Source organism: Schistocerca serialis, chromosome 5, assembly GCF_023864345.2.
Source record: "Schistocerca serialis cubense isolate TAMUIC-IGC-003099 chromosome 5, iqSchSeri2.2, whole genome shotgun sequence".
Taxonomy (NCBI): Eukaryota; Metazoa; Arthropoda; class Insecta; order Orthoptera; family Acrididae; genus Schistocerca; species Schistocerca serialis.
In genome coordinates, this window is record NC_064642.1 from 32,993,818 (window position 1) to 33,019,730 (window position 25,913).

At 42.9% G+C, this 25,913-nt stretch overlaps 1 protein-coding gene across 1 annotated transcript in view; it reads right to left on the reverse strand.

The window, feature by feature from the left end:
- The window catches only part of LOC126481726 (muscle M-line assembly protein unc-89-like), a 1,115,867-nt gene that overhangs the window by 891,770 nt on the left and 198,184 nt on the right, over nt 1-25,913 (reverse strand). The window contains exons 11-12 of the mRNA XM_050105679.1: nt 25,436-25,616; nt 7,648-7,923 (exon numbers count right to left, since the gene is read on the reverse strand). Of these exons, the coding sequence (XP_049961636.1) occupies nt 7,648-7,923; nt 25,436-25,616 (457 nt within the window). The remainder of the gene's footprint in view (nt 1-7,647; nt 7,924-25,435; nt 25,617-25,913) is intronic.

The following is a 25,913-nucleotide window of genomic DNA, read 5'->3' on the forward strand; positions in this document are numbered from 1 at the left end:
AATCAGTGCGGACGGGAGAGCTTTGGTACACCCTGTTAAAAAAATCGGAAAAATGGAGGCGGTACAATTGGAGAGCGATCCGCCTTCACCAACATGCATTAGCAATTCATTAATAGTTTATATATATATATATATATATATATATATATATATATATATATATATATCGATGAAACCGAAAAACGTCAGTCCATAAGTTTAAGTAAACCCAATCGACAATACAACAAGAATCAGCTTAATTTTTCAAGGAACTCCTCGACAGAATAGAAGGAGTGAGCCATGAGGAAAAAATTCATATATATATATATATATGAATTACAAAAACTAATAATAAAAAAATATTGCATGGCGCGAGATTCGTTCCGGCGACCTTCGGATTACGAACCCGAGCGCTTACCGCTGCGCCACGACGCTGTGGAAAATTATTAATCGTAGAGAGTATTTCACCGCAACGGTTTCTTTTAACTGTCGATTTTCTCGACAACGGCTCAGAAGTGCATCTTGGTGCTTTGCCACATTACACCTCTGGCCATGAGCTTTTATTATGCGCAGTATGAATCGAATCTGAATTTCACAATTGGCGGCCTGCCCTTGTGAGTATTTTGGTTTAACGGAACCACGGTCTCCAGTAACTCCAAACACGGCCAGTGCATCTCGTTTGCTTTACGTCCGTTTTCCACTCAAGATACCTGCACAACAGTGCAAATGCCGACAGCATGCGCTCAGTGTCTTGTCTACCATAGAAACCAATTTGTTCCATTCGCTCATGGACCCGCTGTTGACGACAGTAATGCCTAACTTATTTTTCGCCCTTAAACTTGCATTCAGTACTGCTCTGTTCTGTTGCACGCTTGTTTATCCAGCACTGATTTTACGTTAACAGTGGTTCACAACAGTATGGACGGCTTGACTGATGAAAACTTTCCATCTTGGATTCACTGAACACTCCAGTGGATGAACGATACAGCCATGCTGTGCTGGGCTGTTCCCACACCGACGGCAACCACATCGCAGTTCTTTTGCGGACAGGGGTGGTTATATTACTCTGTTTTGCGTTGTACGTTTTGCTCATTGCATATTACAGGCTTCTTTGCTGTTGCGAGAGTATTTTCACAGATACAAGGATCAGTGCGGTAACAAAGCTAATAAATCGTAATTACATCACTACTCTGTAACGAGTCGCCAGAGACAGTGGGTCTCTCATACCAAAATGCACACAACGGATCCCTGGACAGCCTCCGAAAGTTTGTCGATGGAGTTCTGGTTCACCCTGCATATTTCTTAGGGCCTGGGACTGAAATATATAATTTAAAAACTTATTTGTTGTAATAGTATTATTTGTCACAAAAATGATACTGTGTTAAAGTACAGAAAGGTTCCAAGTTTAATTCATATCATTACCTCTCCAAGATTAAAATCAATAACATTCCTTTCAGAAAGCCTAAGTTAGCTGGAAAGAACCATCCAGACATGATGTCGCAAAACAAGATCAGTCAATAAATGTTGAGGTATTCATTCGAAAGACTGGTTTGATGCAGCTCTCCATGCTGCTCTATCCTGTGCAAGCTTCTTCATCTCGCAGTACCTACTGCAACCTACATCCTTCTGAATCTGCATACTGTATTCATCTCATGGTCTCCCTCTACGATTCTTACCCCCGACGCTTGCTTCCCTCCAGTAATAAACTGGTGATCCCTTGATGCCTCAGAATGTGTCCTCTCAACCGTGCCCTTCTTCTAGCCAGGTTTTACCGCAAACGTCTTGTTTCCCCAGATCCATTCTGTACTTCCTCATTAGTCACGTGATCCATTCATCTAATCTTCAGCGTTCTTCTGTAGCACCATGTTTCGGAAGCTTCTATTCTCTTCTTGTGTGAACTATTTATCGCCCATGATTCATTCTATACATGGCTACACTCCATACAAATGGCTTCAGAAAAGATTTCCTAACACTTAAACGTATATTCTATGTTAACAAATTTCTCTCCTTCAGAAATGATTTCCTTGCCATTGCCAGTCTACATTTTATATCCTCTCTACTTCGACCATCATCAGTTATTTTGCTCCCCAAATAGCAAAACTCATTTACTACTTTAAGCGTCCCATTTCCTAATTAAAGTCCTGCAGCATCACCCGATTTAATTCGACTACATTCCATTATCCTCATTTTGCTTTTGTTGATGTTCATCTTATATCCTCCTTTCAAGACACTGTCCATTCCATTCAACTGTTCGTCCAAGTCCTTTGCTGTCTCTTACAGAATTACAATGTTATCGGCAAACCTCGAAGTTTTTATTTCTTTTCTGTGAATTTTAATTCCTACTTCAAATTCTTCTTTTGTTTCCTTTACTGCTTGCTCAACATACAGATTGAATAACATTGGGGATAGTCTACAACCCTGTCTCACTCCTTTATCAACCACTGCTTTCCTTCCGTGCTCCTCGACTCTTATGCCATCTGGTTTCTGTACAAATAGTTAATGCCTTTCGTTCCCTGTATTTTACCCGTGCCACCTTTAGAATTTGAAAGAAAGTATTCCAGTCAGCATTGTCAAAAGCTTTCTCCAACTCTACCAATGCTATAACCGTAGGTGTATCTTTCCTTAACCTATATTTTATGAGAAGTCGTACGGTCAGTACTGCCTCACGGGTTCCCACATTTCTCCAGAACCTAAACTGATCTTCCCCGATGTCGGCTTCTATCAGTTTTTCCATTCTTCTATAAAGGATTCGTGTTAGTACTGTATTTCGCAACCGTGACTTATTAAATTGATAGTTCGGTAATTTTCATACCTGTCAGCACTTTCTTTCTTTGAAATTGGGATTGCTATATTCTTTTTCAAGTCTTAGAGTATTTCGCCTGTCTCATACATATTGCTCACCATGTGGGAGAGTTTTGTCATGGCCGGGTCTCCCAAGGCTATTAGTAGCTCTAACGGAATGTTGCCTACTACGAGGGCCTTATTTCGACTTAGGTCTTTCAATGCTCTGCAAAATTCTTCACGCAGTATCATATCTCTCATTTCATCCCCATCCACGTCCTCTTCCATTTCCATAATACTGCCCTCAAATGCAACACCGTTTTATAAACCCTCTATATCCTCCTTTCACCTTTCTGCTATCTCTTCTTTGGACTGTTTTTCCATCTGAGCCCTTCATATTCATACAGCTGCTTCTCTTTTCCCCAAAGACCCGTTTAATTTTCCTGTAGGCGGTATCTACCTTACCCCCTAGTGATATATGCTTCTGCATCCTTGCATATGTCCTCTAGCCATTCCTGCTTAGCCATTTTGCACTTCCTGTCGATCTCAGTTTTTAGACGTTTGTGTTCCATTTCGACTGTCTCATTTATTGTATTCTTGTATTCTCTCCTTTCATCGATTAAATTCAATATCTCTTGTTTTACCCATGAATTTCTACCAGCCCTCGTATTTTTACCTACTTGGTCATATGGTGCCTTCACTATTTCGCCTCTCAAAGCAACCCATTCTTCTTCTAATGTATTTCTTTCCCCAGTTGCTGTCAGTCGTTCCCTTATGCTCCCGATGAAACTTTTTACAACCTCTGGTTCTGTCAGTTTACCCAGGTCCCATCTCCTTAAATTCCTGCCTTTACGCAGTTTCTTCAGTTTTTATGTGCAGTTCATAACCAATAAAATGTGGTCAGAATCCACATCTACCTCAGGAAATGTCTTACAATTCAAAACTTGGTTCCCAAAAATCTGTCTTAGCATTATAAAATCAATCTGAAACCTTCCAGTGTCTCCAGGCCTCTTTCACGTATACAACCTCTTTCATCATTCTTAAAATCAGTGTTAGCTATGATGAAATTATCCTCTGTGCAAAATTCTACGAAGCGGCTTTCTCTTTCGTTCCTTTTCCTCAGTCCATATTCACTTACTACTTCTCTCTCGCTTCGTTTTCCTACTATCGAATACCAATACTCCATGACTATTAAGTTTTCGTCTTCCTTAACTATCTGAATAACTTCTTTTATCTCATCATACATTTCCTCAATCTCCTGCTCATCTGCGGAGCTAGTTTACATATAAATTTGTACTACTGTGGTGGGTGTGTGATTCGTGTCTACCTTGGCTACAATAATGCGTTCACTATGGTGTTCATAGTTGCTTACTCGTGTTCCTATTTTGTCATTCATTTTTAAAGCTACTCCTGCATTACACCTATTTGATTTTGTATCTATAACCCTTCATTTACCTGACCAGAAGTCCTGTTTCTCCTGCCACCGAACTTTAGCGGTTCCCACTATATCTAGCTTTAAGAACTGGACAAATACTGTTACCAAATTAGAACAAGCAGACAACGTTTCAGTCCTGAACGATTGGAAACGAGATTGTAGATGGTGGTACGAGACCTGCGACTATGGAGACACGTACTAATTGTTTTCTAAGGAACAGGACTGTGAAATATGTTACCATTATTAGGACAGTTGTAACAATCTATTACTATCGTTGTTTCTGTGTTATGCATTTGTGTTTGATCTGCTTTGTATTTGCCAATATTAAATACGGGAATGTCTTAGGAACACCAGGGCAAAGCACTCCGTCTTCAGGCCACAAGTGGTCCAGCTTGACCATCCGACCGCCGTGTCACCCTCAGCTGAGGATGCGAATAGTAGGGGCGTGTGGTCACCACACCGCTCTCACAAAACCAGCGAAGCTTATTACAAATTTAGTACTGTTAAATGTTTTCGAGGTTGTTGATTGGAAAGAGACGAAGAGAGATTCCTAGGTGATGACTTACAAGTTTCATCTAAAATGAATGAGAGAAAATTCGTTAATGAACAAATAAAAATTGATTGATCTGTGCATCATCAAAAGTTAACAGCGCAGTTTGTCTTACTATACATAAGCATTACATGTAGGAACTATGATTCTCTGTCAAGTGAAAATGAGAAATATGATGTTATACACTAATTTCTATGTAACAATAAAAGTAGTTTGCTTTATTAAAGGTGTTTTCCTGAGAAAGGCAGCTCCCTCGTTCATTGTTTCTAACATGGGGACGACACGGCAATCGGATTTTAGCATTTTTTTTTAATATTTATAGTTCATGATATCTAGAACTCGACGGCGTTAAAGCCACCTCTCAAAATTTCTCGAGGAAATCGACTTCGAAGTCTTTCGAGAGTCTGTGACACCGTAAGGTAGAATTCGATTTTCTTGAATGGGCTTTGTGGTAGAGTGCTTGCTTGCCACGTGTATGGCGTGTGTTCGCATCCTAGCAGCGGCAAGTTTTTAAATAAAAGGAGCATGTTCTAGGAGCGTTTTCGTGAAGTATAAAATATATCAAGACGAAATTGATTTGTAATGTTTTTTATTCATATTTTTATTAACAACTTTTTATAAAAGGTCGCTCATTTAGAATTTAAAATTGGAATGGAAACGATTTTTTCTGTTTGTGATATATAATTAGAATTCGCGCATTTCTCGTGAAAATGAGAAATACGTGTTAATTAGCATATAGCTGATGAATTTTATATTTAAATTACGTAGATATTTGAACTGAGCGAAAAAAAACGAAAATATAATGAATGAAACGAGAACCAAAACAATGATTACCACTCTCGAATGCTACCACATTGGTTTTGGCCAGGTTTATGTATCTTAGGTTTCACAGAAATTCTCGTTGAACTTGCAGTTTTGTTTAAAATTCTGCGTCAGCTGAGAACTCTAACTATTCTACCCACATAGCTGGCGAACACACTACCACACAGCCACGGTGGCCGTTTAAGATTTGATCTGACGCTTATTTCGTGAGATATTTGGCCCGGTCACGATCAATGGACCACCCTGTATAATGCCAATCTGCACGAGGAGAGGGTTTCTACTACTTGTCTTCGTCCTTGCCAAACCTTAACTTGGTCAGCAAGGTTACCGGATCTCTCCCTAACTGAGAACGTTTGAGGCATTATGGGCAGGGTCCTCCAATGCTTCTTTAGGCTATTAAGTTCGCTTATAAAATTTTAAAGTCGATTTTTTCGAGAATTTCATGGAACTGCTATGGGTTATTGATATTTGAATTCTGAACTTCAGCTACATATACAAGGTGAGTCACCTAACGTTACCGCTGGATATATTTCGTAAACCACATCAGATACTGACGAACCGATTCCACAGACCGAACGTGAGGAGAGGGGCTAGTGTAATTGTTTAATACAAACCATGCAAAAATTCACGGAAGTATGTTTTTTTAACACAAACCTACGTTTTTTTAAATGAAACCACGTTAGTTTTGTTAGCACATCTGAACATATAAACAAATACGTAATCAGTGCCGTTTGTTGCACTGTAAAATGTTAATTACATCCGGAGATATTGTAACCTAAAGTTGACGCTTGAAACCTCCGACGTTCAGTTGCGTGTAGAGTAGAACAAACAGTTCTTTGCAGGGGCCCAAACAGCTGCAACATACATCACGTTTCTACAGAATGATCTGCCAACGTTGCTCGAAAATGTCCCACTGGAAACGCGTCGACGTATGTGGTATCAGCATGATGGTGCATCTGCACATTCCGTAATTAACACTAGGCTGACCTTTGACAGGATGTTCGACGGGCGTTTCATAGGCCGTGGAGGACGCATAAATTGGCCAGCCCGTTCTCCTGATCTTACACCTCTGGACTTCTTTCTGTGGGGTACGTTAAAGGAGAAAGAGTACCGAGATGTGCCTACAACCCCAGAGGATATGAAACAACGTATTGTGGCAGCCTGCGGCGACATTACACCAGATGTACTGCGGCGTGTACGACATTCATTACGCCAGAGATTGCAATTGTGTGCAGCAAATGATGGCCACCACATTGAACATCTATTGGCCTGGCATGTCGGGACACACTCTATTCCACTCCGTAATTGAAAACGGAAACCACGTGTGTACGTGTACCTCACCCCTCATGGTAATGTACATGTGCGTCAGTGAAAAAGAGCAATGAAAAGGTGTTAGCATGTGGACGTAATGTGCTGTTCCAGTCTCTTCTGTACCTAAGGTCCATCACCGTTCCCGTTGGATCCCTACGTAATTCGGTGCTCTCCGATACACACGATCGAACAGCGGAGGAGTGGTACTAAAGCGTCAACTTTAGGTTACAATATCTCCGGATGGAGTTAACATTTTACAATGCAACAAACGGCACTGATTACGTATTTGTTTATATGTTCAGATGTGCTAACAAAACTAACGGGGTTCCATTTAAAAAAGGTAGATTTGTGTTAAAAAACATACTTCCGTGCATTATTTTATGGTTTGTATTAACCAATTACACTACCCCCTCTCCTCACGTTCGGTCTGTGGAATCGGTTCGTCAGTGTTTGATGTGGTTTGCGAAATATATCCAGCGGTAACGTTAGGTGACTCACCCTGTATATAAAAGGTTACAAAAATGCGATTGGCGTGTCGTCTCGTTGTATGGTGAGTAATGTACTTTGCCACGCAAATACAGGGACCTTTTAAGTTGGACAAAACTGTGTTGTGGATTTCTTAGTAGACTTAAAATAAACTATGAATGAAATAGTGGCAGAAGGCCACTGCTAGCTGTGTGTGTTTGCCGCTGTGCTGAAGAGTGGTGCGAGGGGACGCAGAGAGGTGAGCGGGTACAGACAGGTAGAGGTGGAGGCGGGCGGTACGCACCGGAGACGTGCTCGGACAGCTGCTCGGCGTACATCTCGACGACGGCGAGCGCCTGCTCCTCCGTGAGGTCTGGCGTCTCGTACAGCGAGACGGACACCTCGCGGCCGTCGAACGAGAAGCTGAGGTCGGGCCGCTCGCTGAGCACGTCGCACAGCTGCGACGTGCGCTCCTCCTGGATGGTCGACAGCGACGTGTTGCGCGCCAGCGGGTGCGCCGCCCCCGCCGCCGCCCCCGCCGCCACAGCCATAGCCGGCGCCTCCGCCTTCATCACGCGCTCTGCGCACACAGTACACACAAACATCACCATGGCGTGTCCTGCAGTCTGGAGCTGACTTCCCCGGACTCAGACAGCAAATAATGCGTGCTTCAGCATAAAATAGGCCACTTTGGAAGCGGCACCACAGATGAACATTTAGCGGTACTCATAAGGTTAAACTGTCACCTCCAAAATAAAAATTACAAAATTACTCTTTTTTTTCTTTTTTTTCCATCTTCATGGCGTTCAGTTCCATCTTTGCAACTAAATATCACGCAAGTTTTTTGCCATAAGCGTTTCGTTTCTTTTACTTGTGAAACATCTCCAGTGGCCTGTAATCTTGTTTTTTGGGTTAGAAACAACCCTAGAAGCTCAAGTTTCCTGCGGTTAAATTATCGCTTAGTGTTACGATTTTCGATGTTATTAATACATGTGTGTCGTCCTGCAGATGTACAATATTTATTCGGACTGCGCGTACACGTCACGACACAAATAAAAGACTAAGGACAAACACACAGCGACATGTGGCAACACTACACGCTGCAAACGCACACATTCAATACACGGTGAAACGTATAAGTGAAGTGTTCAAATAAAAGTGGTCGAAGAAAATGGCAAAAATTGGCCAGTTGGAGTACGCAGCCCGAGCAAATACATCTCGACGACGACACACATGGATTAACAACATCGGAATTCGTAATTAACACCAAATGACAATTTAATCTCACACAAAATGTTTTGCAAAAGTTGTTTATAACCTGAAACACAAGGCAATAACTAGAGATGACGTAACATACGAAAATAATTGTAACTACTATATAACGTACTTACTGTACACAGAAAAAAAAGTATTACAGGCCACTGAAGATGCTTCACAAATAAAAGATGCGAAACGCGCATCGCAAAAAAAAACTGCCTTTTATTTAGTTGCAAATACGGAATTTAACACCACGAATTTTCAAGCAACTAAGGAACGACGGAAATCGTAAAAGAAAGACGATTTTTTTGTGTCTTTGCACGTACATATTTGCAGTCTTGGAACACACTGCACCTCCTACGTCACAGTACCGAGTGTACCCCGACAGAGCAGCCGAAACAAAATAGTGGACCCTATTAGTAACGTGGAGATCGGTTGCGCCATTTACTTTTGACACATCTAGCGGCGTGCCTGTATACTGTGACGTGCGGAGTTCAAGGCGTACCATGACGCGCATAGATAACTGCACACAAACAAACACTTTCGAACTTTATACTGTCGAGGCGTACTTAAAAAGCTTTATGACAACTTCTCGTATTGATGAATCTACAGAAAACCAACTGGTGAAATATAATTACCTAATTAATTCATGTACAATACAAGCTATTCAATTATTGAAGTGTGTCATGGCCCACTATACGAGTTTTCATTTTATCTGCTTTAGTAATAACGTCATTAGAAGTCCGAAAATTGCATCTTTCTTTTAAGTTTTCTTTCGCTGGTGATGTAGAAGTGATATGTTTTATGTTACTAAGGTGATGTTGTATTATAAACTACATCTTCTTCGATTACTACAAACTCTTGTGGAATATTCAGCGCAACTAACAGCATACAACATCTACTTCTCAGATCACTACCACACTTCTATATCACCGAAACGGATTTCCTGTTTGTCAAAGAAATGCGTTTTATTGGTGATATAACTCAACGACTACCGATACTACGATCGTACAAAGCGATAAAATACAATGTCTATATTGTATGATGCATATTTACATTTCGCATCAGAGAATACCCATTTACATTCCTCAGCTCTCCATCACTTTCATTCACACATATTCGAAATCACGTCTTACAGAACTAACAAGAACTTATGTCACCACTATACTTCGTAAAGTGCATCATGTGTTGTACAACTGACACTACAGACTATTGTATTTCAAGTATTGAATGGTGTATTTAGGTCATTAGCTAACAATCTCTCATTTCAAATAATCCGAATGAAAATTAGTACTCACTATAAGCTCGTTGTTTCTTACAATCCATTAAACTGAACTATTTAAACGTTACGCGGATACTGTTTGAACAGTATTGTTATTGAAATTTCCGCAGATTAAAACTGTGTGCCCGACCGAGACTCGAACTCGGGACCTTTGACTTTCGCGGGCAAGTGCTCTACCATCTGAGCTACCGAAGCAAGACTCACGCCCGGTAGTCACAGCTTTACTTCTGCCAGTATCTCGTCTCCTACTTTTCAAACTTTACAGAAGCTCTCCTGCGAACCTTGCAGAACTAGCACTCCTGAAAGAAAGGATATAGCGGAGACAAGGCTTAGCCACAGCCTGGGGATGTTTCCAGAATGAGATTTTCACTCTGCAGCGGAGCGTGCGATGATATGAAACTTCCTGGCAGATTAAAACTGTGTGCCCGAACGAGGGCTTTCCCGCGAAAGGCAAAGGTCCCGAGTTCGAGTCTCGGTCGGGCACACAGTTTTAATCTGCCAGGAAGTTTCAGCGCACACTCCGCTGCAGAGTGAAAATCTCATTCCAGTATTGTTATTGTGCAGAATGTCCCGAAAGTAGCTAAAAATCTCCAATAAACTTGGGTCCGCAAATCAACCGTTGAAGTGTTATCGCATTAATTCGAGTTGGGAATCAAATATAAAGTCCCCTGGATACCGCGGTATTTACGTTGGTATCTCAAGTTTGGGAATAACTATCTGCTTGTTTATGCATGCACAACTAATTGCCTTTCCCCCTCCGTGCACAGTGCCGTTGGGCCTTACAAACAGTTACGAACGTGAAGGTACCGTGGACAGGAGGTTACACCAATGAAGAGTATGCTGACACGAACTTCATATAAGACAAAGCGAATGGCAGTGCCCTTGAGGCTGCACAATTGTATATTGTATTAAGAGGCTTTTCCTCTCCGCAGTCAGCCCGACAGGCGTACATTTAACCAGCTACATCAGCGCCTTAGAGAAACCGGGAGTTTCGCACACTATGTACGAGAAGGGCGACCCAAATCTATAACACCCGATGTTGAGGAAAGGGTGTTACTCATTATACACGAACGTCCGAGTGCTTCAACAATAACGATTGCTACCCAAGATCGAGTACTGAGTCATAGCAGTGTGTGGCGGATCTTGAATCGGCAAGTACTCTATCCGTATCACCTCCAGCGAGTGCAAGTCCTCAACAATGTGGAATTCCCTCCTAGGGAGAATTTCTGCCAATGGGTGCAACAACAGTGTAAGCTGAATGCCCTTTTTGTAAGCAGTATTCTGTTCATGGATGAGGCTGGATTTACTCGTGACGGTATTTGTAACTACCATGACTCTCAGAGTTAGGCCGATGTCAGTCCTAATACAACACATGTATCACGACATCAGCAACGTTATTCGTTGAACGTCTGGGCAGGACTGCTCGGAGACCGCATAGATGGACCACACTTTCTGCCACAGATACTAACCGGACACCGGTAGATGCGGTTTCTGTTGACTGTACTCCCAGATGTGCATGATGTCTCACTTAACCAACGCCTGAACATGTGGTTCACGCATGACGGGGCCACAGCACATTTTCATTTCCGAGAGCGCCGGCTTTTAACTCGGACGTATGGTTAACAGTGAATAGGTAGAGGAGGGCCAGTGCCATGGGCTCCAAGGGTTCCGGATTTAAGTCCCATGGGTTTCTGTGTGTGGGGTCATGTCAAAAGCCTAGTCTACGTTACCAAGGTCAACTCTCTTGAGGAATTACGCTGGCGGATTGAAGCAGCCTTCCAGCATTTACAGAATTCCCCAGGACTGCCTGAGAGGATTCGGAATACATTTCAGAGACGAGTTCAATGTTTCATTCAGACGCAAGGACAACATTTCGAACACCTGCTTTAACGTTTAGAGATGACATGTGTTCCTAGACAGTGATGAACTGCAACAGAAAATGTATTGTATCTCCAGAACGGTTGATTTGTGGATCCCTGTTTATTGGAGCTTTTTAGCTACTTTTGGGCTGTACTTTCCATATGTCAGTTATTGACCATCGCTCCATCACTTCTGAAGCACGCATGTACACACACACACACACACACACACACACACACACACACACACACACACACACACACACACACCCTCTCGACACGTGGCATTTATGACAAAGTTGTCTTCTTCACCTTGATCTGTGCAAGGGGCACTGCGACCTGCCGCAGTACAGGCATGTTTGCAGGGTTGCCTGCTCGACAAACGTAAGCAGCGTAACTACAACATGTAACCTCACATCTTCGCAACGCCAATGTCGCGCACTGAAGTAGTGCGTCACAGTATCCCTCCACCCGTCAGGTATCTAGAGTCTCGGACAGCCCTACGACAGCGAGCTGTCTTCGAGTTATCAGTGGGTTGTGTGCAACTTGTATACGAGTGTCACCGAGAGCTTTATAGCGGTCTAAAAGTGTTTCGTGGACGTTGCCCTTTCAGACAGTGCCACACGGTTGGACTTAGAGCCTGGGATGAGTTAACTATTTTGTTTAGGACTTTGTGACCAAGTGCTCATCAGTGCACTTGTGTATATTTCGTTGATACTCTTCACAAGAGTTCGAACTCTAATTCTGCCACTTCGTAGACGTATAGTCACCTCGATGAACTGAGACAATAACTTCTGTGTACAAAACAGCACATAGTGACGACAAAGCATACCTACATTTCTCCTGGGAGTTTATTCCTGTTTCTTACATACGCGTCTCTTCCTTATTGTATAAGCCGTTATTTAAAAGCTGTTTAGCCATTTAATTTCATAGCATGGAAGAATGAATCAGTCACTAAGTACGATATGTTCACTTTGCAACCATTTCACTGACGTTCTTTGTTCAAAAGCTTGTCACAGAACGCTGGTAATCAGTAGCCGACAATTCGATGTATGCCGTTACGAATACGAAAGAAAATGGTTGATGTAGCACTTTTGTTTTCTTCACAAACTTTTTTTAGATCTTCCTTCTCCTACTAATGAGAGTCCGGCGGGCTCTTGTGGAACGTCCGTCTTTTCAGCTAAACACCGCAGTAGAATTGGAGTGGGCAGAAAGGTTCTGAACTTGGGATAACTGAGAGGGTATTTTCAATCCTGTAATTCACCGTATGACCAAGGAAAACCCAAAATCAATTATCCGAACAGGGGGAGGGGAGAGGTTGGAATTAATTTTTCCACAGTCTCAGACATCGCAAACCACTGGAAATTGATGACGACTCTCATCCACTGTGTGTTTGAAGCTCTAAATACGCCGTGACAGTTAAGCGAGAGAACAAGTGCAATGTTCATACTGCGAATAACAGTGAAAAATTACATTAAGTCGTCAGTTTCCCATTAAAGACTTCTGTACCGTGGAGAAAGCTGAGTAAGACATCACAATGGTAAAGGGTACGGATATGAAGACTACGGGTATTCTAATACTTTCCATGTTATCCCCATTCAATTTAGTATTTTCCACAGATCAGTTTCGCATTACTTCCGTGTCGTTTTTGGAAAGTGACGACCGCCTATCCCACCCTCTGTAGTCGACAAGCACACAGGGCAAGAAGTTAATCAACCATCAGAAGACATCACGTTAATACGGTTTAACACTTCCTCTGACCATCAGAATGGAATCAATTCGGCGAGGGAGAGAGACCACCTCTTCGCAAGGTATCCCACATCCAGCTGAAGCCTGTCGCTGAGGACTAAACCTGCAGAGATACCAAACTACGGGGGCTATGATTGCTGCATTTCTCCTGCTGTTCGCAACAACCAAAGACTTTTTTTTTTTTGTTTAATATTGGATGATGTAGTGGAGCCAGTGGACATGCAATACGTTGCCCTCAAACTAGGACCGTATGCGTGCAGCGCTGAGAATGCGGTTGCTGTCATCTTGGAAAACGGGAGTATCCGCAGCATTCTTATTACGAAGAGTTAGAAGGAAGAGCAATATTTGGTCACCGAGATTATTGAAATAAACATCCTGGTTCGTGCTCACGGTAACCTGTTTGAGGGGAACACAAGTCAAGCACGCAAAACATTATTGAACCACTTACAGTCTGAACTAGAGGGGACAGACGGAAGTATGGAAACACCAAACACAACACATAACCACGCTTAATTCGGTCTAGGAAAAACATTGACATTCAAAACAGCCTCCAGTTATCTTGGAATGGACAATTGCAGGTCCTGTATGGTTTTCAGCAGAATCTAATTCCATTCTTTCTGCAGCACACTGGCAAGTTCAGGAAACGATGACACAGATGTCTAGAGATGATGCACACTTCTCTCCAAAGTTGGCTACAAAGGCCCAAAAATATTGAGATCTGGTGATTGTGGTTGTCAACGGAGGAGGAAAATTATTCCTCCTGCTCGCAAAACAAGTCCTGAACGATTCGAGCTGTGTGAATAGGGTTGTGTCATCTTGGAATACAACGTAACCACTGTGGAACAAACATTGTACCATGGGATGGACATGATGAACCAAAATGGTGACAGTCCCTGCCAGTAATTCGACCTTGTAAAGTACCCAAAATGCCCGTGGAATACCAGGATGTGGCTGCCCCAAACATCACAGCACTCCCCGCCATGTTTCACACTTGGGTCGCAAACTCGGCCAGAAGTTGGAAACAGTGTGTAACAAGATTGATCCGGCCAAATGACTCACTTACATTGTTCCACAGTGTATGTTTTATAGCTTCGGCACCACGTTTTTCCTGTTAGGGGCATTTGCATCATTGATACGTAGTTTTGTAATTCCAGCTCGCCCTGGAATTCCGTGCCTCTGGAGCTCCTTTCGAGTTGTTTGGGTCCTGAGAAGGTTCGCAAATGCAATACTCAGTTATGCAGTAACTTTTTCAACTGTCATCTTCTTACTTTTCGTCACAATCCCCTTCAATGATCATCCGTCACGTTCACTCGACACACGCTTTCGACCGCATTGCGACTTGGCGGATGATGTTTTACCACTCTCCGTGTATGCGGTATAAATCTTCGGTAAGGTTACGGAAGCACCCACCTTATGAACACCAACAATTAATCTACATATGAATTCGCTTAGCTCCAACATAATGCCCTCAGACCTACAGAAAACACTCTGACCATGACTGACACTTGGAATGTTTGGAGGACATTGCACAGATGTCGTTCGTGGCCAAAATCGAGTATAGCACCGAAACATGCAGGTTTGGCTAGCATCTGCATTTGTGTTGAACAGTGTAATTCTCTTGGTTTCTCCATATCTTTGTACAACTCCTGTACAGCCTCCACATGCGTCCTTCGTGCCGCACCCCACGCCTCCAGTCGCCCAATGTCCAGTTTCTGTCTTGTTTATTCCTTTAAGACGTACATCTTTGTGTGGCGCCTTGAGTAATGGTTCGACTACAAATATCCATTGCATGTAGTTCGCTTTACAATTTTGTCTCATAAATCGTTTTGTGGACCTGCATTTCACTGTTAACAACAATTCTTGACGGGTTTGAAATCGATCGTCATTGACAGGGTGTGCCTATCTTCTCCGGTCCATGACTATTACGATCTCTTTACGATCGCTGTACTTACGCCGTGTTGAGGCAGCAGATGAATGGTATATCATTCCTTATAGATTCGTCGGAAACACCCCGTTAATATACCAGCAAATCTGGCAACTTGATTCAGATCTATACGACAAGGTTTTACAGTGCCTGTGTTATTCAGAAGTACGATATAAAGCTTTTTCAGGCATGCTTGCATTAAAAAATATCTCGCCTTTGCGGTAGTATACATAATAAATGTACCAATGCAGGTTGTAGACACATGGTTCACGATTCATGGAAGTTTAGGTGTGGCTGTGACTAGTGTCCGGATAGCTCAAATGGTTCAAATGGCTCTGAGCACTATGCGACTTAACTTCTGAGGTCATCAGTCGCCTAGAACTTAGAACTACTTAAACCTAACTAACCTAAGGACATTGCACACATCCATACCCGAGGCAGGATTCGAACCTGCGACCGTAGCGGTCGCTCGGCTCCAGACTGTAGCGCCTAGAACCGCACGGCCACTCAGGCCGGCGTCCGGATAGCCCAACGATAAAGCGACCGCTCGTGATAAGCGGGAAATCCTGGTTCGATTCCCAGATCGGCACAAAGTTTCACTGACGTCATTCCATTATAGAGCTTGTGGTCGTCCATATTCGCGGATGTGAGCACATGTCATGTTATTCATGTGTGGCCACAGGTACGTTCAACACGATAGCTCCTTTCTATCATTCTGTCGCGTTTTCAAGTCCGGTCTACCTTATTGCGCTGACTACATACAATCGACTGGCGGTTCACACCACTACACTGCCATAATTTGCGCCGGTGGTGGAGTATCATGCGACCGCCTGAAACCACTTCTACACCTCCTACAGAGCGCTAGAACAAACACTGGGCTCACTAACATTCTGTATGGTGAATGTCCGCCTGCTTAGCTGGGTGGTAACGTGTTCGTTTCCCATGCAAGCGGGCTCGGGTACGATTCCCGGCCGGGGTGGATATTTTCTCCGCTCGGGGACTGGGTGTTGTGTTGTCCTCATCATCATTTGATCCTCATCACCGGTGCACAAGTCGCCCAATGTGGCGTCGAGTGAAATAAGACTTGCACTCAGCGGCCGAACTTCCCCTACTAGGGGCCTCCCGGGCAACGCTGCCATACGCTCATTTCCATTTTTTTTTTTTTTTTGGGTGAACTTGTCCTTTTAGTCCACCTATAATTTTGCTCGATTCGCCCTGCTGTCGACGAGAAGTTGAATTCGATAACCGACGAGGAATAGGAAGTAGAATACACGTGCGATAGAAAACACGCTTGAATACGTATATAACGAAGTCCACTGTAAGATATAAAGCGACGCACTACGAAGTAATTATCTGAATGGGATGGAAATCGTCAGATGTGATGTACAAGTACTGAGAAACAAATTATTAAATTTTGACTAAAGTTCAGTCTTGATGGTTATGTAAAAATAACCGAAACCGGTTACCTATCTCATTGAAACATAAATGGTGTGATCAAGACTGAACTTTAGTCAAAATATAAAAAATTGATCACTGTATTCCAAAAATGTTTACTAAAATTATTAAAGATTCTGAAAAAATGGATGATTGGACCAAGTCACTAACGCGTTGGTACATCTCTGACCCTTACGCAAGCAGTTATGCGGCTTAGCGTTGATTGATACTGTTGGTGAATGTCCTCCCGATGAATATCGTATCAAACTCTGTCCAAATAGCGCGTCAAAATCCCGAGATGATTGGCCGTTCTCAACTGGGGAGGCCTGGCATGTCAATGACTGGAATAGAATTGTCTTCAGTGATGAGTCCTGCTTCGAACTGATCCCCGATGACCAGCACGGCCGCACAGCAGTGGGACAGCAACCCAACTGTCGCCTCCCGCAAGGCTCGCTGACCAAGAGTGATGGTCTGGGCCGCCACTTCTTCTCACAGCAAGGCTCCTTCGGTTGTCATCCGCGGCGTCCGTACAGCACATCGGGACGTCGTCGATATTCCAGGTCCCGTTTTGTTGCCCTTGATGGCAAGCCCTCCTAGGCTTACATTCCAGTAAGATAATGCTCTCCCACATAGGCCGAGAGTTTCTACCTCTTGTGTTAGTGCTCGCCAAACCCTGCGTTGACCAACAAGCTCGCCGGGTCTCTAAGAGGTTGAGAACGTTTGGAGCATTGTGGGTAGGGCGCTCCAGTCACTCGGGATTCTGTCGATGTAACGCGGCATTTCTGCAGAATTTGGTACGATATCCCTCAGGAGTATATCTGACAACATGACACGTACAGCCAAGCCGAATAACTGCTTCCATAAGGGCCAGAGGTGGACCAACGAGTTACTGACTTGTTCTATTTGTGAAGCTCCTTCTCGTGAATAAATTATCCATTTTTTTCGAAATTATAATCATTTCTTTGTTTGTACATGCGCATCATATCTACTGATTTCCGTTCCATTCAGGTAATTCCTTCATCGTGCGTGTTTCTTTTTTTTTTCTCAGAGTGTATAAGCAAGCACTGCCAACGTGTGTGAATAATCGCACTATTTTCTAAGTAGGCTATTTTGGCGTGTCTAATAATTAGGCTCCCCTGTACTTAGAACAAAGGATCTTCGGTCAGCTATCAAGGAAAACGGTACGTTGCTTCAGATATTAGATTGTTATCGAAAAGAGTACTTTCCGGTTTCTATTCAGTTATCCCAATTAAAGTTTTTCATTATGTTTCTAAATCACCTGAATAACAAAATGGCGTCTTCATGGCCGATTTCCTCACCTGTCCTTGTCTAACGAAAGCTCCGGCCTCCGACGTGTCTCGGATAGTGATTAGACGTTGAACTGTAAGTTCGGTTACTCTCTCCTAATGTCCATCGCTTCTATTAACTTCTGATTGATCCGTCCACAGTTAGTGCCTTGTATGTGGCAAGTTGATCAATGAAGGGACATATGTGCAGCTTTGTCCGTAATGAAGAAATGAATCAGCCATGGTCTTATGCAATTAACTTTAAAGATGCGTGGTTATGAAACCTAAGCCAAATGATTTCGCTGGCAATCACACCAGAGTTGCGTCGCTCAGAAGTGGAGTGCGACACCTCAGGTCATTAAGCGAGGAAAGTCACAGAGATTCACGGTGCATGATGTCTTGGCTGTGGCGCTCCGAACATTTGGCGTTCAGCCAGGAGCTGTTGCACAAGCCACACGGTACGACCTCTACGGCTGTCACTGCAAATTCGTCGCTGACCTCTGTTGCAAAATTCGCCTGTCTACGGGTCACACCTGTGTGAAGCCAACTATACAACTGCAGCGTCCTGGCCGGCCGACGTGGCCGTGCGGTTAAAGGCGCTGCAGTCTGAAACCGCAAGACCGCTACGATCGCAGGTTCGCATCCTGCCTCGGGCATGGATGTTTGTGATGTCCTTAGGTTAGTTAGGTTTAACTAGTTCTAAGTTCTAGGGGACTAATGACCTCAGCAGTTGAGTCCCATAGTGCTCAGAGCCATTTGAACCATTTTTTTGCAGCGTCCTGTTCTTTATAACTGACTATCAGCGACTTCTTTACATGTGTCTATCAGGGAGTTAAAGGAGTATGAATTTCCCATTGACGTAGGAATTTCAAAAGAAATGCCAGTTTTTGAAAGTTAATGGTACTGAATGTATGTGGTGAAACATTACGCACTGTTTGTAGCGTCCGTAAGTATGTTTCTGTTAATCATGATAGCAGCGGAAATGGGTTTCCAAGATTTTTACACCAAAATACGTTTTTGGAGGGAACAGAATGTTGAATCTCAGACTGCTGGAAATTACAGGAAAGACAATTTACTTCAAAATTAAAGGCTGGTGTAGAGCAGAAAACTTGTACCGTTAAGTACAGTTTGTCTGGTAATTTTTTTGATAAGTTGTGTCTTTTGATTAAATTAAAAAATCTTGCTGGCTGTCTTTTATGAATACAACTTTAGGAGTGACTTTAATTTTGTAGTGTAAAGAAGATATACATATACTTTTTCATTTAAGCAGAAATTTTTATTTCGGATTTTTAGCCATACTCACTCGCTGCAAATACTACAAGATGCCAGTGAAGGCTGACATGGTCAGGGTCGACAGACGGCGGTCTTGATACAGTTTATTAAACAAAACACTTTTAAAAGTAAACACAACTAAAGTTCTATAACTAGTTTCGGTTCCTATCTGCAACCGTCTGCAAATCTGTAACACATGTAGGAATCATAGTCTAAGAAAATTATGTTCAATCAAATGGAAAACAAAAACTCTGTACAGCACTCGAGGAAAAATAATGGGAAGCAAATTCTAGACGTAAAAGTGGCCACATAACAGTGCAGTATAAACTACGTTAATGCCTATCAGGTACCATACAGTCTAAAATACGAGTAGGCGGTGACCAGGCATTGGAATACATCGTTGGCTGCAGTCATGTAAACAGTGTAGATTCGTTAAGTTCCAAAGCAATAACAGTACGTAACTGAAAATGTCACTGCGAGCAAGCCAGGTTGCAGACCTGTCGAAAGAATTGTAGACCGGGAATCTCGAAAAGCTTACTCCACATCCAAATTCATTTTAAAGTATGAAGATAATCATGGCACAAAGTTAAAATTGCAAGACAGAGATGAGACGACAGCTGATGTTGGTTGGCTATTTCCGTTGGCCAGTAGGAGCCCTCGCATAATTCACTTCGTTTTGACGTGTCTTTCCAGATTGGCGGCTTGCAGCGTTCTAATATTATCCTTTGATTTGTAACTATTTCATAAAAATGACTGCGTTATACGGCACGCAGGAACATTCTTGTGTAAATCAGGGTATGGAATCTCCCTCTCATTTTATGACTGTTGATCACTTAGCTTTGTCACAAAATTACCACGAACTATGGCATATATGTTTACAGCTATAGTACAGCTGACACTTTCTGGAATCGTTGTGTATACTGCTTTCACGACAATACCTGTTATCCTATTGCAAGTAATGAGTTTTTCATCCAACCTCTACTCATGCAACTGGACAATTTCCTATATGACCGCCAACCTGCGAAATGACCGCATATTAATATTTTTATCGCTTCGCTGTACTTTGATGTTTTTGTCATTCGACCCTCACGTATGATCCGTCTTTTATCCTATTATTCACATTTGTTAGTGCTACTGTGTACTTAGACGTTTTTATCGACGGGCTTTCACATTTGATACAACTTTTACATATGACACGTTGCCTAGCTTCCCTGTCTTGTAGTTTTTAACTTCATTCCCCTGTTACTTTTATGGTTTAAAATTAGTTGGCCTTGGATTATTGATGAATTAATTGCAGTTACGTAGGATCTGCTTCCTACAAACGGCATGCTGCCAGTTCAGGACGTAATACACATCTCTGCCTTGTAATCTTAATTTTATGCTATTATTGTCTTTACGCTTTAAATTGATTTGGATGTAGAGTAATCTTTTTGAGATTTCCGGCCTACAGTTCTTTCGACCTGGCTTACTCGCAGGCTACTACGAACTGTAATTGCTTCCAACTACGTACTGTTTTTGCTTTGGTACTTACCAATGCATGTTGTTGCATGACTACAGCTAAAAACGCTTTTCAATGCTTATTCACTGCCTTCTCATGTTTTGAACGGTATGTTATCAGAAAGGCATTAACATTATTTATACTACATTGTTATATGGCCACTTTCACTTCTAGAATTGGGTCCTCATTACTTTTGCTTAGGTGTTGTACAGTGTTTTTGTATTCTACTTGATTGTACATAATTTTCTTGGGCTATATTGCCTACATGTATTGCAGACCTGATAGATAGTTGCTGCTAGAAACCGAAACTAGTTATTGAATTTTAATTATGATAGTAAAACTGCTTTCTAGACATTAAAAGTTTTTACTTTAAATTTTTTTTTTAGTAAACTAGAAGATGTTACGTTAGTAACACGATTGTTGCTATGGTAACTGCAAGACGAATTGTAGGTTCGATTATCATTGGTCTGAAGACGTACTTTACTTGAAAATACTGGTTGATGGATTCATTTCTTTCCATTGTCAGACGATCCTGATTCGTTTCGGAAGTTCTAAGAGACTTAATGTGTCGTAGTGGAAAAAGCGTCTTTTGCCAGTCTGCGGTCGGTCAGTGAGGATACCTACTGCCACCATCCACGCCCTGCCTCAGAAACTAGGAGCACCGTTAGCTACCGGGTAATAAACCGCCGATCCCATCCAACCTGAGATATGCGAACCAGTAATATGGTCGGCCTGATCGCCGTCCTTATCTTGCTTTGGTTATTACCTTTTGTATATACGAGTTGCCGCCAAAACAGATTTTTTGTAGGAGAAACTTCCTTTCTGCGTAAGCTGTCAACTGTTAGCTAATTTCGACGTTTTGGTCATTCTCAAACAAACATAATTTATTATACTACGTGTAAGAGTTGAGAATGGCCAGTGAGTAGAAATTATCTGAACGCAAAGAATGATTACAAATAAAATATAACCTATGCAGGAAACAGTTTTATCCTACAAGCCCTCTTGATTACTTTCGCCAAAGAGAAGTTGTGGGCGAGACATGCCACAGACACAAGTAGAATTCCCAGTTCGGAAAGGTGTCAATGGCTACCACTTGCTGAGATATATATATTGCCAAGCACCCTAATGGGGCAGAGTTGGGACACGGTTACCCTTACATCGAGGCACCAATGAATTTGACTGTCTGATGCAATGAACCGAAAACAGGCAAATGTGTTCTTTTATAGTAAGATTTAAACAGAAGATATATTTCTTTTTTAAATATAGGAACTTATTTACTTCCAACTCACTTTATATTGCGGCCAACCAGGACCGTAGGAATGTATTCTTGTTATACAAATCCGCAGCAGGTGTTGAATAATCCTTTATTACTGATACAAGTTTCGCTACACTAAAGTTGCATCATCAGGTACATATTCAAATCATTTACAACGAAACGTAGAGATTATTGGGCGCCCCGCACATTTTATTAAACATAACTGAGAGTGATGTGGCCGTGAAATAACGTCTGAGTTTCACTGTGAATGATTTGAATATGTGCCTGCTGATACAACTTAAGGGTAGCGAAATCAGTTGTAGCAATAAATAATTATTCAACACCAGTTGCCATTTTGCTTAGCAAGAATGTATTATTTAATTTGAAATGGAAATTTTTTTTTATCTCGACTGGAACATTAAAAGAGTGAAATACAGGGTGATGAGACATAGTCTGAAAATCTTGTATAGCCGTTTCACGGTAGACTGTGCTCAGAAATAACTGTTAATAAAAATATCTGATTCGTTAAGCCGCTTCCGAGTTAATTAGCATTTAAGTTAGCCAGTGAAGTCGTTGCGCGCACAAATTACAGCGGCCCGCCAGAGAGTGTAGCGAAACGTGATGTGCTAAAACCGAACAAGAGAGCGATACAAAAACTGTACGCGGGACGGTAGTAACGATCGAACAAGAGCCAAAGGCAGAGCAGTTTCGTGCGCTTCGAGAACACCTGACACTGATTGTATCTGGCCGAAAACTTGAATTTGCACGCGCAGCAGCCTGATTGGATAACTTCAATGCTAATTAACACAGAAACGGCGTAAAGTATAGAATTCTTTTCGTAATACGCTACTAGCAATTAAAATTGCTACACCAAGCAAAAAATGCAGATGATAAACGGCTATTCATAGGACAAATATATTATACTAGAACTCACATGTGATTACATTATCACGCAATTTGGGTGCATAGATCCTGAGAAATCAGTACCCAGAACAACCACCTCTGGCCGTAATAACGGCCTTGTTAGGCCTGGGCATTGAGTCAAACAGAGCTTGGATGACGTGTACAGGTACAGCTGCCCATGCAGCTTCAACACGATACCACAGTTCATCAAGAGTAGTTCAAATGGCTCTGAGCACTATGCGACTTAACATCTGTGGTCATCAGTCCCCCAGAACTTAGAACTACTTAAACCTAACTAACCTAAGGACATCACACAGATCCATGCCCGAGGCAGGATTCGAACTTGCGACCGTAGCTGTTACGCGGTTCTAGACTGAAACGCCTAGAACCGCACGGCCACACCGGCCGGCATCAAGAGCAGTGACTGGCGTATTGTGACGAGCCAGTTGATCGGCCACCATTGACCAGACGTTTTCAGTTGGTGAGAGATCTGGAGAATGTGCTGACCAGGGCAGCAGTCGAACATTTTCTGTATCCAGAAAGGTCAGTACAGGACCTGCAACATGTGGTCGTGCATTATCCTGCTGAAATGTAGGGTTTCGCAGGGATCGAATGAAGGGTAGAGCCACGGGTCGTAACACATCTGCAATGTAACGTCCACTGTTCAAAGTGCCGTCAGCGCGAACAAGAGATGACCTAGACGTGTAACCAACGGCAGCCGATACCATCACGCCCGGTGATACGCCAGTATGGCGATGACGAATACACGCTTCCAATGTGCGTTCACCACGATGTCGCCAAACACGGATGCGACATCATGATGCTGTAAACAGAACCTGGATTCATCCGAAAAAATGACGTTTTGCCATTCGTGCACCCAGGTTCGTCGTTGAGTACACCATCGCAGGCGCTCCTGTCTGTGATGCAGCGCCAAGGGTAACCGCAGCCATGGTCTCCGAGATGATAGTCCATGTTCCTGCAAACGTCGTCGAACTGTTCGTGCAGATGGTTGTTGTCTTGCAAACGTCCCCATCTGTTGACTCAGGGATCGAGACGTGGCTGCACGATCTGTTACAGCCATGTGGACAATATTCCTGTCATCTCGACTGCTAGTGATACGAGGCCGTTAGGATACAGCACGGTGTTCCGTTTTACCCTCCTCAACCCACCGATTCCATACTGTGCTAACAGTCATTGGATCTCGACCGACGCGGACAGCAATGTCGGGATACGATAAACCGCAATCCCCATAGGCTGCAAGCCGACGTGATGGTACGCATTTCTCCTCCTAACACGAGGCATCACAACAACATTTCAGCTGGCAACGCCGGTCAACTGGTGTTTGTGTATGAGAAATCGGTTGAAAACGTTCCTGATGTCAGCACGTTGTAGGTGTAGCCACCGGCGCCAACCTTGTGTGAATGCTCTGAAAACCTAATCAATTGGATATCACAGCATCTTCTTCGTGTCGGTTAAATTTCGCGTCTGTAGCACGTCATCTTCGTGGTGTAGCAATTTTAATGGCCAGTAGTGTAGTTATTTTAAAGGACAACTTACCCTGAACATCCTGATGAGCTTTTCAGTTGTTTTTGACCTCCCTGTATTTGTCCAGGCAGTCCCCCACATTTTGCAAGCGTTTGTGAAAGACTCTTCTTTCTGAACCGTCCAGAGCCCTGATGAACTAATCTGTATTAACAATGGCTTTCGATAGTACGGTCATCATGAGGTGTCATCCCTATATGGCAACATTCTCACTGTCGCTTCAAATAATGTGAAATAAAAGTCATCCTGCGTCACAGTCGTTAATAGTAAAAGCTGCTCAGTCAACAGTAAAACGCACTGATATACGTCATTAATCTTCGTATGCTGTCGTAATAGGTAAAGGTCTAATACTGTAGGGACAGGAAAAGAAGACGCTCTCCTTATGACTCCATACTTCTGTCTAAAATAACAACGTCGCCAAATAGGCTGTTGTAAATGATTTCATTTTACCTAAAGATGGTCAAATGGTCGAAACCGGTAGTTAGTAAAGAATGATCTCGTCAGAAGCTCATGGAAGGTCCGAAAGATGATTATTTTAAATAAAAGAGAATTTCTAATCTTATTCCTTACGGTACAAAACTTGTTTCTTTCTTCAAGCGTTGTTCAACACGTCATTGTCAAGAAGATTTTTTTATGAAATTCTCGAACCGGTTAGACACACCAAAAACTAATTTTTACAGCTCTATTAAATGGTGATTATTTTTTGTTGTTGCCTTCAACTTCCAGCAGACTCCTTGTAATGTAAGAATGACCATCCAAGTTTTCATAAGGTGACTTATGCAGCACGGTTCGGTACGGGACTGAGCTGCCTCGGCAGGTATAGAGACTCACCCTCGAAGCCGAGCAGGGAGGCGGAGGAGGCGACGGTGCCCATGCAGTTGTGCGCCTCGCAGGTGTAGGTGCCCAGGCAGCAGGTCCCGTCCTGGCCCGAGATGATGCGGTGGATGTCCCCCGGCTTCAGCTCGGCGCCGTCCTTGTACCACTTCAGCACCGGCTGCGGCACCCCGATCACCTGCGACAGCAACACAGTTACAAGGTACGCCCTCACAGGCGACACGAGGGAGCCGCTGTTAGTCCAAGTTGTCACTCCAGCCGTGAACGAAAATTAATTGTGGGTTCATATCGAACTTCCAACAAGGCCTTACACTTAATTAATACTACAACACAGAAATACGCCATGGCAGTAATGATCGGCATTGCCGGGGCATTCTATAATCTCTGGTGGCCCGCAATGTTTAAGAGGTTAAGACATCTGGAGGTACTGCAATCACTGTACAACAGTTTCCTAGACTACTGTAAAGAGCGATTA